The sequence below is a fragment of the Salminus brasiliensis genome, chromosome 2, assembly GCF_030463535.1.
Source record: "Salminus brasiliensis chromosome 2, fSalBra1.hap2, whole genome shotgun sequence".
Taxonomy (NCBI): domain Eukaryota; kingdom Metazoa; phylum Chordata; class Actinopteri; order Characiformes; family Bryconidae; genus Salminus; species Salminus brasiliensis.
The window spans coordinates 33664111-33683195 of NC_132879.1; the positions used below are offsets into that span (position 1 = coordinate 33664111).

At 45.1% G+C, this 19085-nt stretch overlaps 1 protein-coding gene across 6 annotated transcripts in view; it reads left to right on the top strand.

Annotated features, from left to right (window-relative positions):
- peak1 (pseudopodium-enriched atypical kinase 1) overlaps positions 1 to 19085 on the top strand; it is a 99084-nt gene that overhangs the window by 73479 nt on the left and 6520 nt on the right. For all 6 annotated transcript variants that reach the window (XM_072672417.1, XM_072672419.1, XM_072672416.1 and 3 more), the window contains 4 exons: positions 1047 to 4621; positions 8644 to 8885; positions 15107 to 15575; positions 15736 to 16024. In XM_072672417.1, the coding sequence (XP_072528518.1) occupies positions 1194 to 4621; positions 8644 to 8885; positions 15107 to 15575; positions 15736 to 16024 (4428 nt within the window). In that variant the 5' untranslated portion in view covers positions 1047 to 1193. The remainder of the gene's footprint in view (positions 1 to 1046; positions 4622 to 8643; positions 8886 to 15106; positions 15576 to 15735; positions 16025 to 19085) is intronic.

Sequence of the window (19085 nt, forward strand, 5' to 3'; positions counted from 1 at the left end):
GCCACATAAGTGCAAGCGTAAACGCACTCGAGACGCATTCAGAACCGCGACAAATCCGACAAACGTTCAGGAGGAGGTCTGAGAGGTGTTTAAGCCAGTGCAAACACATCCATCTCTCCTAGATGCAATCAACAACCAAAACCCCTCCCAGTACCACCTGAAACATTAGCAATAATTGCTGCATAATGAGTACATTTGCATATCTCATCACATGCAGCAATCAGATTTCAGACTCGCTAACTGGAGAGGCCTGTGACTACCCAGTGGAGAAATGCATGGGGCTAAAATCTCATCAGGACTCAATCCAGATACTAGTCTCGTGAAGTGACCGGGTGTAAACAAGGTCATTGAGTCAGAGAATCGTCACTATCTGAAGTAGAACATACCATTCAAAGGCCGTCAGGCAGTTATCTTCCTGCTCACTTGGTGGTATTTGAACTTGTGCTCTGCACTCGGGCCACCTCACCCACATTTCTCTCATAGCTCTTTACTGAAAACAGACTGGAGTTGTGTGAGAGTCTGAGTATGTTATGCGGTGACTGATGACTACCTGCAACTGGTCTGAGCTGACTGCTAAAAATGGAGTGGAAAATGTTTAGCAGACCTGTTTGGGGGGGGGGGGGGGTCTCTGTGCCCTGTGTGACCTCTGGCCCTTCCCTTGGCCCTTCCCTTGGAGACTCATAGATATCTACATATACCAGCTGGAGCAAACTTGGGTTGTAGGTTGAGCAGTTCTTTCCTAAAAGGGAGAAACCTGCTCCCCCTGCTGGACATTACGAGCTGATGCAAGTTTTGATGTTAGAGTGGCTGTGTTTGACAAGTACATTATTATGGCTTCTAAAAAGAACAGGGTAAATCTACCCTTAAAACATACTTTAGTCTAGTTGTGTACCTTAATTAGTTTTGAATGACCACCCCACAAACCAACAGACATGACATAAAATAATATAATATATAATAAATATGATAATGCTATTATATATATTAATTGATTTCAGTAATGTCTGGCTTCTCATTCTCAGCTTTTTTCTGTCTTGTGTTTCCAGGTTGGGTTTGCCAGGGTCTCAAGAAGCAGTGAATTGTTCTCAGTTCCTGGCCTGCAGTAGCCGTGAGAAGCAGCGGTGTGTTCCCAGCCATGAGTGTGACGGAGGGCTTTCCTGTCCACTGAGTGTGCTGCTGTCAGCACTGCAGCCATGTCTGCTTGCAACACCTTCACCGAACACGTATGGAAGCCTGGCGAATGCAAGAACTGCTTCAAGCCCAAGAGTTTACACCGCCAGCCCGAGGTGGCCTCAAGAAAAGGTCCCCCTGAACAAGCCCCTGCACTTCACGGCCACACACCCACAGGGGGCCGGACTAACGTTAACCAGCATAGCCACTCTCCAGTGTCTGGCGGGGCTAGTGTTAACACGAACATTGCTGGCAGTACTCAGAGAAGTGGTGGATCCTCCAGGTCCGGACACTTTAGACCTCCTGTTGCAAAGAAGCCCACCATTGCAGTAAAGCCCACCATGATGTTGCCATGCTCAGCGATGGGTCTAGATGCGGAGGGGAATCCACAGATGCTGGCAGAAGGGGCAGAGCCTGGGAAAACTTCTGCTTTCACTGTCTGGAATCACAATGGCCTAAACCGAAAGAGGCCTGCAGGACCAAACAACAATGAAGGAGACGATGGAGGGAGAGAAATAGAGAGCTACGCTTCTCTCTGTCCGCCCAGCAGCAGCAGTAGCAACAACAATGGGCTGACTGACGTGCTGAAGGAGATAGCTGGTCTGGGCCCAGGTCCATGCTCTAGCAGAGACGACTTTCTGGGACGAATCAGCTGCTCATACAGGCGCTCGCTGGAGAGAGGCCTGCCTGCGGCTGGCTGCTTGGCCATGGGCAGCAACAGCAGTGGTGGAGAAGCCAAACATGTCTCTCTCAGTGACAGTGCTGAGGTAATTAGCTCAGAAGGGGGCCGCTTCTGCTACCCAGAATTTTCTAGTGACGGAGAGGATGATGATGATGATGATGATGATGATGGGGCTGAGGTAAGTGAGGAGGAGGAGGAGGAGGATGATGATGATGATGGTGAGCATGAGAGTTGGGATGAGAGTGATGAAGAGCTTCTGGCCATGGAGATCAGAATGCGAGGGCAGCCACGTTTTGCAAATTTCCGTGCTGCAACCCTTTCTCCTGTGCCCTTTGCTGTTGGGAAAAAATGGAACACGGTCCCCCTGCGGAACCGCTCACTTCAAAGGATCTGTGCAGTGGACTACGATGACAGTTATGACGAAATTTTGAACGGGTACCCGTCTGTGGACTCTAATGGAGCACCTGGCCTGCTCGTGTACGGCAGTGACCCCCAAGGAAGCGGCTTCCTGTCTAACTCCGCGTCCACCACCTCGCCAGAATCGTCGTCTTCGCTTCCTGAGGACTCCTGCACATCCAGCAGTTGTAGCAGCGCCCCTTGTGGCCAACGCAATGGGCTGCACCTGGCTCCAGCCGGCAGGGAGCTCACACAGCAAGGAGACCCAGCAGGACGAGCACTGAGCTCGCCTAAAACCACGGAGACGCACAAAGCTGTTTTGGCCATCAGACTACAAGAACAAGATGCCAGTCAAAGAGAAGGCGGGGTTCTTCCACAGGCTCTCCCTGGCCAGCCAATCACGATCAGCTTTAGCCCCACAGAGGAACAAGCTAAGCCGTACAGAGTGGTGAGTTTGGAGAAGACTCCCATTTGTAAGCCTTACACTGTGGTAGATGTGTCCGCCTCAATGGCCAGCACTGAAGAGCGACCTTCTGAAAGCACCACCAAACTTAAGAGTCCAAACCCTGCATTTGGTCCTCCACCCTACCCTGGAGCATCCAAAAACATCCCCCTGTCCGCAGGCTCTCCTTTCTCCCCCAAAACACCCTTATCACCCAAATCGCCTCTTTCTCCTAAATCTGCACAAGTATGTCCAACATCTCCGGTATCTCCTTTTACTCCAGTCTCTCCTTCGATACCGGTTTCGCCTAATACTTCTGCTGCACCTATTCCCCCAACCAAAAAGCCCGGTAACATCCGCTACCAAGAGGTTTGGACGTCCAGTACCAGCCCCCGTCAAAAAATCCCCAGAGTTGAGCTGCTGAGTGGAGGACCGTCTGGGCCGTCAGTCCCTCCCAGGCACAGCAACCATAAGTCGGCTCCCACATCCCCGGTCACCGGCCTCTCCTCCTCACGCACTGTACCTGTCAAATCGCCCAACCTGTCTGAGATCAAGTTCAACAGTTACAATAATGCAGGCATGCCCCCTTTCCCGATCATCATTAGAGATGAGCCTACATATGCACGCAGTTCTAAGAATGCTGTGAAGGTTCCCATTGTAATTAACCCCAGTGCATATGATAATTTGGCTGTGTACAAAAGCTTTCTGGGCCTGAGTGGGGAGCTACCGCAGCCCAAGCCGGGAGCAGGTGGCAGAGTCACCAGCCATACGTATGAGGAGATTGGCTCATCTGAGAGCACGCAGCCCTCTCCAACAGAACACATGCCCGGTGCCAGAAAACTTCCCTCAGCCACTACTGAGGAAGAGAGAGATACCGCAGGAGCAGGGGACACTCCTCAAGATGACAAAGCTAAAAGTATGACTGAGTCCAGTGTAGCAGCAACCAACTTCTCTGTTACTTTCTCCACTCCCCGGGCCAATGCTGCCCCTGCTGCCAGTCCTCTCTCCGGCAGTCTGACCAAGAGCAGCTCAGCCACAGCCAGCATCAGCCGCAGCCGAAACCCCAGTGGTGAGCCTCCAGCAGGCAGCAGCGAGTGCCAGTCCTTTTCAGTCAGTGGATCAGGGCACAGGGAAAAGGCCAGCATGGTGCTTTCTCAGATAGTTGCCGCCATCCAGCCTCCCCAGTCTCCTCCAGAGTCTCCGTCTGCTCAGAGCAAAACCTGCAGTGCTGAGGAGCTTTACGCTCTTCCTCCAGATGCTGCGAAAGGTACCCTCAGCAGACCCAAGTCCCTCCACTGCCCCGCAGACAACGGGCTGTCCAAATCCCGCAAAGAAACGCCACCATCCAAGCTCCTGCCTAAATCTCAGAGCGCCTCAGCTGCTGAGCCCCCCACGAGTCCCAAACCTGAACCTGGTGCCCCCTACCCCCCGCCCAGATCCACTTCTTCTCCGTATCACGCCACCAACCTTCTCCAAAGGCACTTCAGCAACTGGACCAGGCCCACAGGCTCCAGGCCCAGCGACGGAGAGATCAGCCCTGTGGCGGAGGGCAGGCGTTCGGCCGACGGCAACAAACCCAAGCGTTGGATCTCCTTTAAAAGCTTCTTCCGCCGGCGGAAAGACGAGGATGAGCAAAAGGAGAAAGCGGAGAGGGAGAAAGAGAAAGGGAAGCTGGTTGGTTTGGACGGCACTGTGATCACCATGCTCCCTCCGCCCCCCATCCAGAGGCAGCACTGGTTCTCAGAGTCCAAAACGGACGATCCCAATCAGAAACCCACTATTATATTTACCTATAAGCCTGACAGCGGAACTGGGGGCGACGGGGAGGGGGAACTCCGAGTGGAGGAGTGTAATGCCTCAACGCCGATCAATTTCAACCAATCAGGTGCCCCCAAAAGCAGAGCCAGCCTCCTCATCAGCAAAGTCATGAGGTAAGCCTCTCTCTTTTTCTCTCGCTCTCTATCTCTCCCCCTCTTCCAACCACTTGCTCACCACCATACCCCCATCTCTAGCTCTCCGAGCCTTTATGACTTCCCATTAAATTCCCATCAAGTTCCCTGGTGACCTTGGTTTAGCCTTTTCTGCTTGATTGTGTTGTTAGTGCTGGGATATGTGCAGTGTGCTAAGTGGGCAAAAGGCGTTTTGATGACCGCATTACTTCCTGGTGTGTGCTTGGATGCTGAGTCACCTTCTGGAGTATAGGGTGGTTTATGTACTCATGGCAGTGTTTGTTTACACATTCTGAGCTGTTCCACACTGCTGTAGTGTGTCAAATCTCCCGAACCAACAGAGGCCCACATCCAGCGATTCCAGACACCTATCATTTCCTGTTGTGTCATGTGATTATATTGCTTTGCGCTTCATCATAAATAATCTCTCTGACTCCCGTGTTTCACAATTAGAGTACAAAGGTCCTAGGCTTGTTTGCCATACACTCTAATGTGCTAAAGTCTTCCAGCTTATGAAAATTGTTACCGTGAAACACCTAGTTTATATAGTCAGTCCTTTGTTGAAGTGAATCACTTGAGCTGCTAAAGGAACCGAAAAAAATCCATATGGTGTGTGTGGAGAGCACAGAGAAATCAGCCTCCAAATATGTTGTTCTAACTGCTTCCAAGAAATCAAACTTGACTGAAAAGAAGAACGTCTAATGGCTGTTTGTCTCATAACGTGACTTAAAAGGTGAAGGATGGACCCTGGATGCCCAGATCAGCTTTAATTACTCGTGTAGGTTCAGTAAATCACTACTTTTGTGTAGATGTTTCTAAGGTCTGCAGTGCAGTGTTCTCACTGGAAGGAAGGGTTAATCACTCTTTCCTGTTTATCAGTGAGCACACTAGTAGAGGGTGTGTCCAGAAGCCTGCAGACCTCAGACCTAGGCCTCACAGGTGAATATCTGAGAGGGAGAGAGACGGAAGGATAGTGTAAGATCCCCCAAAGGCTTTATTCTCAGGATTGCTGGACGAGAGGGCTTCCAGGTATGGGTAACTGCGTGAGCCAGTACAGCAGGTAAACATGACTTTTTGACTGAAGTGTTGGTTTAGCAGGGTGTGTTTGCGTGTGTGTGGAGAGGTGCGGGGAGGTGTACTTTTGCTTTGCGAGCAGTAAATGCATCATTGCTCGGATACTATGCGAAGCGCTTATTCGCTCAGTCTGTTGGAACAAGTTTGAACAGTTTGGCGTATGTTGCTCGGGCATGAGGTCACTTCTCTTTAGTTGGGTTTTTAAAAGTTTCAGTAGTATTAAAAAAAGAGAAAGAAATGAGGTTGAAAAATACGCAAGCGTTACAGGCTTTGTCAAAAAATTTATTAGCTGTAATGGTAAAGGTAAGTGCTAGCTGTCAAACACACTGCACTTCTCTGTTTGTAGTCGTTTCATGCCAGAACAAAGTGGAAGGTATTGCCAAGTATTCAGACATGATCATATACGTTCAGGGCTGTAAAACCTTCCTTGTGAAATGACTGTGGTAAAACCTACAGATAGTTCTTATATTTGAAGCATGTTCAACAGGCAGGCAAATGTAGGCTAGTATTAGTAGTCTTGCTCAAAGACTCTTATTGATGTAGTATGTTTCTATGGTGTGTATGCCATAGAAAATCAGACCCCAGACTGACATGTAGAGAGGGCAGTGTTGTTACTCACTACACTACACCAATAATTTGCCAGTAAGCTTAGATTTTCACATCTGTAGGGGCACTATATAAGGAACTTGCTGAATGTGTATGCAGACCATGGTGGGGTTAGTCTGAGAATAGACCCTCAAGGTGTAATAATGATTAACTTTCTTAACAGAAATGATATTTCCAACTAAACCATGTGTTTTTGGCCAAAATGACATGGTGGTTTGACTGCAGTTATCCGTGTCACATTGTTACCTGCATCCCTGCACACGCTAGACCTCTAGTGGTGATGAGACACACACACACACACACTAGAACATTATGACCCTTACAAACATGGATAATTGTGTAACTGAGATGCTTATTTGCAAAATGGTCACCATGCCCATGGGCCCAGAGTGGCCCATCTGAATAAGGCGTTATGGTCATTCTGGTATGACCAGAGGATCACTCTGCATCAGAGCCGGGTACACAGTGCTTTCCTCTCTGCACATTGGTTGCCCGGTCACGTTGCATTGGCAGCAGTGTCTACATAGGAATGTTTTGTTCTCAATGGAAGAAGTCCAGTTTTCTTTTACATCTCATAGACAATGTCTTAAATGTGCACTGCTTACGTGGGGCAGTGATGGCACCAAGATGCACTGTGGGAAGGTGACGAGCCAGCAGAGGAATGTGATGCCCCGGGCAATGTTCTGTTGAAACCCTGGGACTGACGGTGACAATTTGACATGTTCCACCTACATAAACATTGTCAACCAGGATGGCCTCTTTGAGCAGGAATATGCACACTGGTCATGTTGTTTGGAAATGGTGTGAGGGTCATGCCGAAAAGTTGCCCTGGCCTCTGAATTCTCCAGATCTTAATCTAACTAAGCGTCACTCTGGTTCATGATGTCACATAACTTGCAAAACCTTAAGGACCTGCTCCTGTCAGCTTGGTACTTTCAGGTTTGACACTATAAGAGGAGATCCTTACCCTTTAACAGTCATTTTTGATATAATGTATGCTCACAGGATTACAGTCAATAACATAGACACCTCACGTCCGAAAAGTTTGTGGACAGCTCTTCTAATGAATCAATGTCTAGTCCATGTAGAGAAGTGCAGGCATTAGAGCATTGAGCTGTGGAACTGTGTTCTCTGAAATGATGGTGCTCCATCCACTACTTTTGGCATGAGGTGTGGTGGTGATCATCCAATATCCCTAACTTTATCTCTAATAGAGACAGATACTCCAACAAAAGCATACCCACAGAATACCCAAATACCTCTGCATCGCTATGCAAACTAAGCGGTGCCTGTTCTGCAGCATTACAAATACCAGTGATCCCAGCTTTAAGACAGTGGCTATTGACAAACACACATCATGCTGCTCAAGCAATGAAAAGCATGACCTGAGAGTAGAACTTAACCCTCACTCTCAAGAACAATGCACACATTTAGATACTCTGCGTTTGTCCGTACCCTCAGCCCAGCCTGTTTTTGTGCTGCTGTTCTGTATCCGCAGTGATGTCCTGTAATGTTTGAAGTAAAATAAATAATAAAAATTAGGAGCTATAAATAATAGTGGCAGCAGTTAATTAGTGCAGCTCTGCCCTCTTTCTCTGGGCTAAACTGGGGTGTACATAATGAAGCTGCTGCAGTCCTATCTGATCCTGCATCTGAGGCATCATTCATTAGACATCATGAGAGGCCACATGGGGGTGGGGTTTGGCACATCGGATTGTGGCTCTGACAGTGCGTACCCTGGAGCCTGAATCTTAAATGAACACTCAATGTAAGCGCTTATATTTATATTGTTTGACTCTCTCTCTCTCTCTCTCCCTCCCCACAAAATATTCCTATTGTATTTCATCATATTTAAATAGTATTCAAATATTAAAACATTTATAACACACATTTAGTATTGAATGAAAGCTCTAGAAACTTATGGCTCAGAATGTTTTCTGCTTTTCTCTGATCAAGTGTGATGGATAATCTTGCCCTCATAAACAGTCAGACTAAACCGGCTTCCTCACACACAGACAGTTGCAAGAAAAAAAAAAAAAAACAGTGAACCCTTTGGAATTACCTAGATCTCTACATCGATTACCGTGGTTTATTAAGCACATTGAGTAATCATACATAGTGCAGGCTAGAAAAAGTAAGTGAGCCTCTGTTGGCATGCAATTGCTCACAGCTCACAAATTTGTGGGCTCTTCCCACACTCACATGCAAGTCTTAGTTGGCGTGCAACTTGCTGAGTCTCCAACTTCCCATCTTAGCTGTTTGTTGTTGATTGCCCAACAGCCCAAAATGTAAACTTTCTCTGTAACTGTCTTTGTCTCCTGTAGTCAGATGCCAGCCGAGGGCTCGGAGACTGAGATGCCTGCTGCCGCCTCTCTGCCTGCCAAGCTGGAGCTGTCGCCCGTGTGTGAGGCATCCAGCCCCTCAGTTCGCCCCGCTGCTCGCCCTCTTTCGCCCAGCGAAGGCAGCGCCAGTCTGGGGGAGCCAGAGGAGGACGAAGGCGCGCACACACACTCCCACTCCCACTCACCTGCATCCAGCTCCTGCAGTGCCACCTACACCAACCTGGGTAAGTACCACTCATTTTAAGCTTGTGTGTTCACACAAAGTCGTATGTTTAGTTTCTGGTTGTCCGGGCAACTCTTATTGAAAAAGTGGGGGGGGGATTTGATTAGCTGAGAGTTGATCTGATTGACTCTTCTAGCTCAGTGCCGCAACTGAAAAGGGCAGTGCTTTTTTCTGAATCTTTGGAAGCGTTTATGAATTCAGACTGTTCAGAATTCATTCTCGCTCTTTTTCTTCCTCTCTGAAATCTATTAAAAAGAAGAAACTCGAATAACTCAAGTAACTCGAGTAACACTTGTGCTGAGGGAAAACAGCTGTGATGGCACAGACTACAAAGTGGTGAAAGAGAGAGAGAATGGCGAGGGGCAGATAGAAAAGATGGGCCAGTAGAAAATAAAGTGCAGTAAAAGGAAGATTTCTGAATGTGTTACTGAAAGTACTTGAAGACACTGAAGTCCCTCTTAGATTAAGAAGCTGGCTCCCAAGTGGCAATACTGTCTAAATGTTGGCCCAGTCATCGGGAGGTTGCAGGTTTGATCCCAACTGATGCTCCAGAAATCCATGGCCGGCAGTCCCAGACAGTGTAATGCCCTCTAATAACCCATCATTCAGCGTGATGCTAGCTAGGAACCAAACTGGCAGTTGGTGATCTACTCCAAACGCAGTAAAATACAATAGACATCTGATGAGGGGCTGACAGAATTGTAGCAACAGTTGCTAACCCAGAATGTGCGGAGCTTCTAAAGGAGCTCTGAAGGGAGGGTTGTCTTTGTTTTGCTGTTGAAATGAAATCTCAACAGTCGTTCTCCAGAATCGTGTACAGCACATTTAAAAGCTGGGTGGATAATGTACCTAGCCGTGGGTCTGACAGGGTGGATTCTCCAGCTTTTTTTTTTTTTTTTTTTTTTGTAGATCCTCTCACTGCGGGACTCTGTTTGCTTTTTAGATTTGCCTGCAAGTTGGTGTAGAGGCTGTAGAACTGCGGAAGAGTTATTCACTTCATATTAGCTTTGTGCTTGCTATCATGCATGCAAGCACATGCTTCTCTCCCTCTTACTCATTCTCTCTCTCTCTCACATACTCACACACACACACCGAGTAGAGAGGAAGAGCAGCTGACTGACTCAGTCTCAAAAACAGCTCCAGCAGAACAGGACCATCTCCCTCCCTCCCTCTGTCTCTCTCTCTCTCATAAATATATATTTATTTATATATATATATATTCAGAGCACCGGTGGAGTGTGTGTGTTTGCTCTATGCTACCTTCTCTCTAAACTCTCTGGACTGAGAGGGTGGCGCAGAGGAGGTAGGATCTCTTCTCTCTTCTCTTCGTCTCTATGCTGTGCTTTTGCTGTGTTGTATACTGATCTCAATAATTTTATTAACTCACATGTACATAGCATGAGTGATGATTACAGGTGTACAGACTTAATAGAGGATAGAGGGACAGTTTCTGCAGGACAAGCTTCTAATGCACTTTTTTTTTTTTTTTCTTTTACTTACTTTTTTTTTTTTTTTTTTTTTTTACAGCTTTAGAGAAGCTAGCTCCATTGATATCTTACCCACCTGAGAATTTCTGTGAGCCAAGCTGAATTATTGATGTAATGGTACTTCTTATTTTTGGGAAATCATTGCTTTGTTGTCAGGCTGAAATGAATAGTTTGTAAGAGTTTTTTGAGGCACTATGGACTGACAATAACTTGAACAAAGTTTTAGAGCTCCACGGTTTTAAGCTCACAAAGGCATTTTGTGACATTATTTTTTTAATAAACATGTAACGTTTGTGTAAACAAATGACTTAGAAATGAGCGTGGCTTTAATTAATGTGAAAAGAGCGTCAGCAGTAGAAAAGGCCAGGGAACGATTTTAAGATTTTAATCAAAAAGTAGTTCATTGAATTGGCAGGAGGAGATGGGGAAAGTTGAGGCTTTGGCACATTTTCCCATTAGGCTTTGGCACTTTTTCCCATGAGGCTTTGGCCCTGGGCTCATGCTGCTGGAACTGTAGTGTTTACAGAGCCTTTGACTGTCTCAAAAACTGCAGCAAGATTTAAAACCATCTCTACACTTCGCTCCCAGGTCAGGGTTAGAGCGCCGGGTGAGTGCTGTGTTTTCTCAAAGTCTTGTTGTTATATTCTAACTATAACTACTCAGTTGAAGCACATAGACTGTGGTACGCACTGCCCTCTGTTAGAGTCTCTGTACAGACGTTTGATTGTACTGTCTTTATGTTGGGCTGGACAAAATGACAAATTTGATATATTTTGTATTGTATTGTCATGATAGTATTGTTTTTAATAGCAATAGTGTGATGGAGGTTGCATATTCTGGATAGGATGGAGGTTGCATATATCATATATCACTCATTTATGGAATTCTACTGTTTGTTGGTTTTTTGTTTGACAGCCATAATAGGCAACTTGTCTCTAGTATGGATAGCACTGCAACCTTGCTGTGAAGGTGATCTGACCAGTAATGCACTAAAACAGCTACACAAACGTCAAATGATGCAAATAATACAGTGTGGCGCTGAAGTGGGAGCTTAAGAATCTAGAGCAAACCTGTGTATTTAAATGTGAATATAATGATATTTATCTGCATTGTTTCCAAAATTATTTAAATTATTTAAATGCCAGCTTGTAGTCCTAGTGTTGTCCAATTATGGACATGTTCCCAGTGTGTGTGTGTCGCGTTGGTGGACTAAACAAGGAAAAATCTAAACAGCGAGCAAAATACTAAATAACTTCACGTCTTTTGGATTTGAATACAGTGAGACGTGTGTATAAACTATTGATTGATTTTTAAGTCAAATGTTTTTTGGAAAGACTGAGGGACTTTTAGGCATTTCCAACTAGCTATGACTCCCCAATAACATCCTACCAGCCTGTGGTGCAACAAATCACAAAACTCCTAGTTCGGATCAGGTCACAGCTTTTAAGTCCACCAATCTGTTCATTTTTCGGATCAAGAAAAAAAAAAGGGAAAACAGTGTGTGGGAACTTTTGATTAACACTATTATACCCATGTGTATGAAGTAGTGTTCACGCAAACTTAACTGTTCACTTCGAAAACTTATCTGCGGCCAATAAAATGTGCAATAAGGCGCAAGGTTGCTGGGATATTGACCAAGGTGTTTAACTTTTTAGTTATTTTTAGTAAATAATAATAATAGAACTATTTTATAAATACATCATCCAGCCCTGCTCAAAATACTTTTATCAATACCTGTCAGTACCTGCTATTTAGCATGCAGGTTTACCCTGAACTCATTCCTGCCACTAAGAGCCAGTAAATGTCAACTCCTTTCACGCCCTTCAGTTCCTGTCCTGCTCTGTCCTGATTTCCTGCATGCTGCATCTTTAAACGGACTCTGCTTAACTCCAGCTCCACTCTCACTAATCTCTCATTCGATTGGATGGTAATTAAGGGCATCGTTAATATTCACACTCGCACGTTTCTGCAGCTCGCGGTTAGTAAACTCTGACCTTGGTGGTGTTCAGTGTGCAGGGGCTGATGCTCCTGAAGCTGAACTTGAAGCTGAGGGAAGGAGTAGAGGAGCTGACTGTGAAGATATGAAGTTCCTGAATGTATTTGAGCTGCACTGAGAATCACAACTGATGCATGCTGCCCTGAGACACTCGGTGAAGAATTTTTTCCTTTAGCCCAAAATGTAATCTTGTGAGTACAGGTGACGTCTTTGACATCTGAAGTTGGCTTCTTTAGTTCACACTGGAGCTACGAGGCTACGGTAGCTAAGAAGCCTTCACGCAAACTGCATGCCATTATACATAAACCATTATACACTCTTCAAATATGTTGTTAAGTGATCTCAAATACATTTGCTTATGTGCTTTCTGAAACTGTGTGACATACTATCATCACTATAGAAAAGCATTGCCAATAAAACGTGACACTCTCGTGCAGCCACACTTGAGTCTAAAGTCACCATTCCCAATGCCATCCAATAGATAGAGGGGTATAAAGCTGGGCAGTGGACCAGTGGAACTGACTTCTTGAGTGCTGGAGCTCTGGCCAATACCTCTGGGATCACCCATCATCAGTACCTGACATGGCCAAATGCCATCAAATCTGCACATCAGGGTTTCAAAATCTAGTTTAAAGCCTTTGTAGAAGAGTAGAGGCAGCAAAGGGAAAGCAAACTCCCTATGTCCACAATGTCCACAAACTTTTGTACGTATTAGTGTATGTTTCACAGCTATAAATAATGTATGTATGTGTATGTTTCACAGCTGTGTTTGCCATTGAGCTTTAATTCTGTCCATACTTTTGGGCAGTTTTATAGGTAACAGTATTCATGCATTACCAGAATTAAGGATTGTCCAGATCTGATTCAGTTATTATCGTGATTGGAGACAGATCCAAGCACATTGTAAGGGATACTTTTAATGGTATCGGCTATTAAACCCAAACCAGTTCTGAGCCATTGTTTTTACCTCTGTGTTACAGTTAGAAGCTGATGTCCTCTTGGCAGATATTATTCACAACCTGCAGCAGTGCGGTGTGTCACCTAGTGTTTTTTTGTTTTGTTTTTAGTGGAACATGACAACACGATTCCTGTATTTGTGGTGTTTTGACTGTTTGTTTTTGTTTTTTTGTATTAAACGAGCATTGAATAGTGAGAGGAGTAGACCAATAGATACCTTTTAGATAACTCAATCAAAGTAACATTCACAACCTTATAAAATGGTTATTTCACATCATTAGTCAACTACAAAAAAGATTGTATAGTTCAGACAGTTCACACAGCTATCATGAAATGATTTTACTGCAGCATTTAAAAGCTGATTGATCAGGGTCAGCCAGGATGGTCGTTTTAAATAAATAAATAAATAAATGAGTCTAGAATGTCTCTGTATAGAAACTGTTACTAAAAATAATGTGATTTTTACATTAGAATTCAGTGTTCATGTGGTTGAAAGCTTGTTTTCTGATCAAGCAGACACCACTTCAAGATGTCTCTTCAAGATTACGAAATAAATTGGTGCAGTTTGCACAATGCAGGTTCGTGGAGTTTAAGCGTTCACTACTTGTTAGCTACATTAGCCTCGTATCTAACCTTTTAATAAAAAAACATATCATATTCACCAGATATAATTGTTAAACTTCATTTGGTGTAAGAGATGAAAAGTTGTGCCGAACTATGCCTTTAAAATGAGCTCTTCTGGCACAGTCATCACAAATCCTTGGATTACCTTGATGAAATAATTTTCATCACTTAAAAAAGAGGGTTTTTGGGTGCGGTGGGGGGTGTCTCGGTCATAAGAGCATCTGCGGCAGCTGCAGATTGGGATTAGAGTTGAGATTATGCCTTCCTTTAGATGGATTAAGGCAGATTACAGAAGGGATGTTCAGTGATGTTACACTGTTCTGAGGATGTCTGCATCTCTCCTTACTTTTGCGTAGATCTTATCTCTGTGCTGTTTGTGGTCACGCTCGGGGCATACGTGACCTGCAGACACTCAGACAGGACAGACAGAGGTGCCGATGTGTCAGGCTACAGGTTGAGAGGAGGGTGGTTTGTCGGTCACTATTATCGTCTACTTTTTCTTTGTGATTTTCTCAGCTACCAAACAAAAAAAAGCATCTAAAGAATCACGAGTTCAAAGAAACACAGAACAGGACCGTGCTTTATTATCCGAACACTCCTGCTGTGTGCATGTACTGCTGTCTGTCTGTCTGTCTGTCTGTCTTTCTCTATCTCCTCTGCAGAAGCTCTACATCAGTCCTTTTCCAGCAGGCCACAGAATCAGGGCAGAGTTAACTAAAGTCTTCAAACTCAGTCCCAGGGAGAGAGAGTTGGACAGGGGGAGAGAGACAGACAGAAGCAGAGACTTTAATGGAAATCAATTCAGAGCTTGCTCTATTGGCATTCCTGTTAGTTTTACCCACATAAACCGAGCTCTGGACGTCTGAAGCTCAGCGGGACGCCTCACAACTACACGCCTAAATGTTTTATTGATAGAGCTGTAGGGCTTTGGAGACAACAATCAAACGCCCTGTTTTCATGGACTGAGCTCTGTGGTGGACGGACCTACTGTTTTTGCCTTTCTTTTGATGTGTGTGTGTTTGCAAACTGTCTCCTTCCTTCAAACTGGAACAAGTGTGATAATCACCCATTTCTCTTTTCTCTCCCTTCTTCTCCCTTTTCTATGTCACTCTCTCTGTCTCCATCCCTCCCATTTTCTCTCCCACTCTCTCTCTACAGGTCAGTCCAGGGCCAGTATGATTCCCCTGAAGCATCCCAGACACCTTAAAGCCTCTGATGACACTCTTCAGTCTGAGCCTGAGGGTTCTGATCATGGTTCTAAAGCCACTCCACCTCCGCTGCCCAAGAAAGCCGTTCCTCGGGCCCATACAGAGCCGTCGCTATCCAGAGAATCCGCAGCTCCGCGGTCGCGGGGCGAAGCCAAGCCAGGCGGCACCAGCCTGAGCGTGGCCAACCCGCTGTACGACCTGGACTCCACCTGGGAGACAGCCAGTCAGAGCTCCTCCCTCAGCTCAGACGCCCGGCAGCTCGATGAGTCCGGAGACTCTCTGGAGCGGCCCGCAGGTGGCCGAAGCCTGTCCTGCCTGACCAACAGCGGCTCGGCACAGGCCCGGGAGAGGCGAGCTGGCGAGCGGAGGGGCTGTCGCAGCACAGAGAGCCTAGCAGCCAGGGGGCGCTCGTCAGGAAGGTAAGAAAGCGCCTGAGAGAGTTAGAAATGAAGTACAGAACTATAGAAGGATGATTCGATGCCACACAGCACTGAAGGAAAAGCCAACATGAAGTCTTGTAGATTGTTTTACTTTGAGTAATAAAGCAGGTGGTAAAAAGGTCCCTCTCCATATTTACAGGGGCAGAGAAGGTGGCAGTAAACCTCAAAGGCAGGCTCTCTACAAGGGCATAGACAGCTGGGAGGAGGTGGTGGGCCGCATCCGAAGCCTGCACACAGAAACCCTCTGCAAACTGGCCAGCCGCTGCGAAGACCGCTTCATGGCTGGCCAGAAGGACCACCTGCGCTTCGGTACGGACAGCTGGTCTCACTTCAGGCTGACCACGGGCAAGCCCTGCTGCGAGGCTGGAGATGCTGTCTATTACACCGCCGCTTACGCCAAGGACCCGCTCGTCAACTACGCTGTTAAGGTAGATCACTTTCCACTCTGTGCATGAGTTAGCAGTGAAAAAAGGATTCCATAAGCAGTGGTTCGGCAAGCCAAGAATATGATACTACGATGGTACTAAGATACTATGGCCTGAGGGTCGCGAGTTTGGATCAGCCTGCTTTGCCATCAGCAGCCGAAGCCCAAGAGAGCACAATTGGCCATGCTCTCTCTGGGTGAGTAGAAGGCATGTGCTTGTGCTCACTCTCCAAGTGTCTGGAGCATTGCAGTCCTAGTGAGTGGGTTGTTTAATTGGCTCAGCTAAAATTGGGGAGAAATATAGGTAAAATTTAAAACAAAATATCAGCAATTTTTTTTTGCTGATGTTTGATGTTTTTTTATGCCAATTGTGGCACGAAAATGAACTCAGTCACTTAGCTCTGCCTCACATCCAGTCTCAGATCCAGACACAACTATTGGAAGCGTGGTTTGGGGTTGACTGACAGATGAGTGGGATCATTAGTATTCCAGAGAGTGGGTAAGATGAGCAGACTGTGGATGAGAGCGAGACAGAGTGAGGGTTATATATCATTTACATGAGAAAACCTTCAGTGTCGTTGCACATCAAAGAGCTTTCTACATTAAAGAGAACTACTTGTTTTTTCCCTACACACTCTCATGGATAAACAACCGCAGCATCCGCATGGAGACACTCGCAAAGTCCCAAATTAAAAGCCACCCTCTGTGTCCCACCCCCTCTCCACATTCCATACCCACCCACCCCCTGCTCAAACTGTTGTCACACACCACATGTTTTATTCATAAGCCTCAAATGACTTTGAGGACTTTGCAGAACATTGGTATCTGAAAGGCTCTGTTTAGAGAAATTGATTTGAATGTTTTTGGTGCTTCTGCATTTTTAACAGTTTTCATGACCGTCAAACGATCTCATCCAAGCTCATCCAGCCCAGAATCAAACCTGAGTCTAATAAATCATCTGTTAATTGGAATACCTTTTTTTTTTTTTTCTTCTATTCATTGAACTATTCATTGATACTTTGATTTAAGTATATTGAACTGTAGCAAGCAGACTGAATGTGTGCAGGAATTTATATGGGTTTAATGTGAATGTTTTGTATGCAGTGATGGTATTTTACTATCATAGTCATTGAACAATCAGCAAGGCTTTATGAAGAAGGCTTTTACATATAACCATCTACAAAAGGTTTTCCTCCAAAGTGAACATCCCTTTTACGAGGTAAAGAATCTCTGATTTGGCATGGGAACCATGACATTTACTAAAGAACCACTGAAGAACCTCTTTTGTAAAAGTGTAGAGAGAGGCTTCTTTGTTTCTGCCCCTGTCTAAGACCTGATGGTTTTCGGGGTTTTTTTGTTTGTTTTTTTGATGTTTCCCTTTTATCCATATCTGTATTTAAGTATGTACAAATACAACTATAAAAAATGTGAAACACTGCAACACAAAAGTACAGCTAGAAATATGCTGTTGTTTACATGACAGTCATTTATTTTATTGTACTTGTTTATTACTCTCACTTAATCACCCAGCAGCCTAAAATGTCTTTTCAAGCGGACACTATTAGATTTTGTTTTCTTTTTTTCTTTCTTTTTTTTGGTGAAAATGAAGCCACCCCTGCAGAATTAAAAGATCATTAAAGTAGGAGATTTGCTGTTTACTCAAAAGAGAAACAAAAAGAAAGAGAAAGAGGAACCATGCTAAAGAAAGTCCAGAAGCACCAGTGATGTTTAGCATGTGAAGATTGATGATACATAAAACAACAATTACACAAAACCTTCTTGTCCAGAGAATCTCAAACTCTGTGCTTTCCTGCGTAATATTTGAAATAAGCCTGAACTAAGCCTGTTTACTCCTGGTCTATAAACACATGCCTCTGAAATGCTTATTTTATATATACACAGGAAAGCACCACATTTGGACATTCTCTGAACATGAAGGTTTGTGTAATTGTTGCTTTATTGTGTGTTTTCTCTGGATAGTGTCTGGATTCAGTTTACTCTAAAATGCATCCCCCTGTGTGACCAGACAAGATCTGACTTTACCTTCCCACATCAACACACCAATCATTTTCCTTTTACTTCCTGTAAAAGTTTCTCCTCAGAATTGTCCTCCTCTAGGAGACTGTGAACAGTTTAGAGCAGCGGTGGGAGTTCTGCAACGAGGAGGAACAAATACACTGTATTGCCAAAAGTATTCAAACATTGAATTCAGGTGTTGAACTTGGTCAATTCCAGAGCTGCAGCTGTTATAGCTGTAAAGGGTGGCCCGACATCATATTAAACCCTGTGGATTAAGAATGGGATATCTCAAGTTCAAATGCGTATGAAGGCAGGCGAGTGAATACTTTCGACAATATAGTGTAGATGGTTCTCACACTGCTGTAACTCTGTACTACTGCTCTCGTCTACAGGGAGAAGCTATGTCCACCATAATAATTACTTGTATTAATGTTTTTTTGGGTTTTTTGCCTGACTGAATCCGAACGCAGAAAACACATTCCTTCTACGCTTAGAAGTGGATGAGAACTGTCTCTGACCATGTAACTTTTATCTGTGGTTTTCCAGATAACCTCTACCAACACCTTAATTAGCTTTGATCATGGACTCTCCAGAGCATATAAGCGTGACAGCATGATGACGAATGACCCACTGGAATAGTGGTGCTCCATCCAGTACTTTTGGGTTGATGAGTTGAGCATGAGGTGTGGTGGTGATCATCCAACATTCTGACCTCATGAATGCTCTTGTCGCTCAATGCGATCAAAAATTTTCACAATGATGCTCCAAAATCCAGTAAAAAAACCTTCCCTGGACAGTAGAGACTCAATCAAAGGCAGGATAAACTATTTTTAATACCCTTGAATTTGGAAGAAGCAATCAATGAGCACGTGTCCCAATACATATGTCCACATATAAGTTGTGGTAATGATACTGTTGTGGTAGTTGAAGGGGAACTGATGTAGAGTTCTGTCAGCATGCAGCTCAGCTCTGCCGTTAAGGCCACAATTCCCGTCCCTCACTGACAGGAGACACATGCAGAAGAGCAGCGAGAAGATAAGAGGACA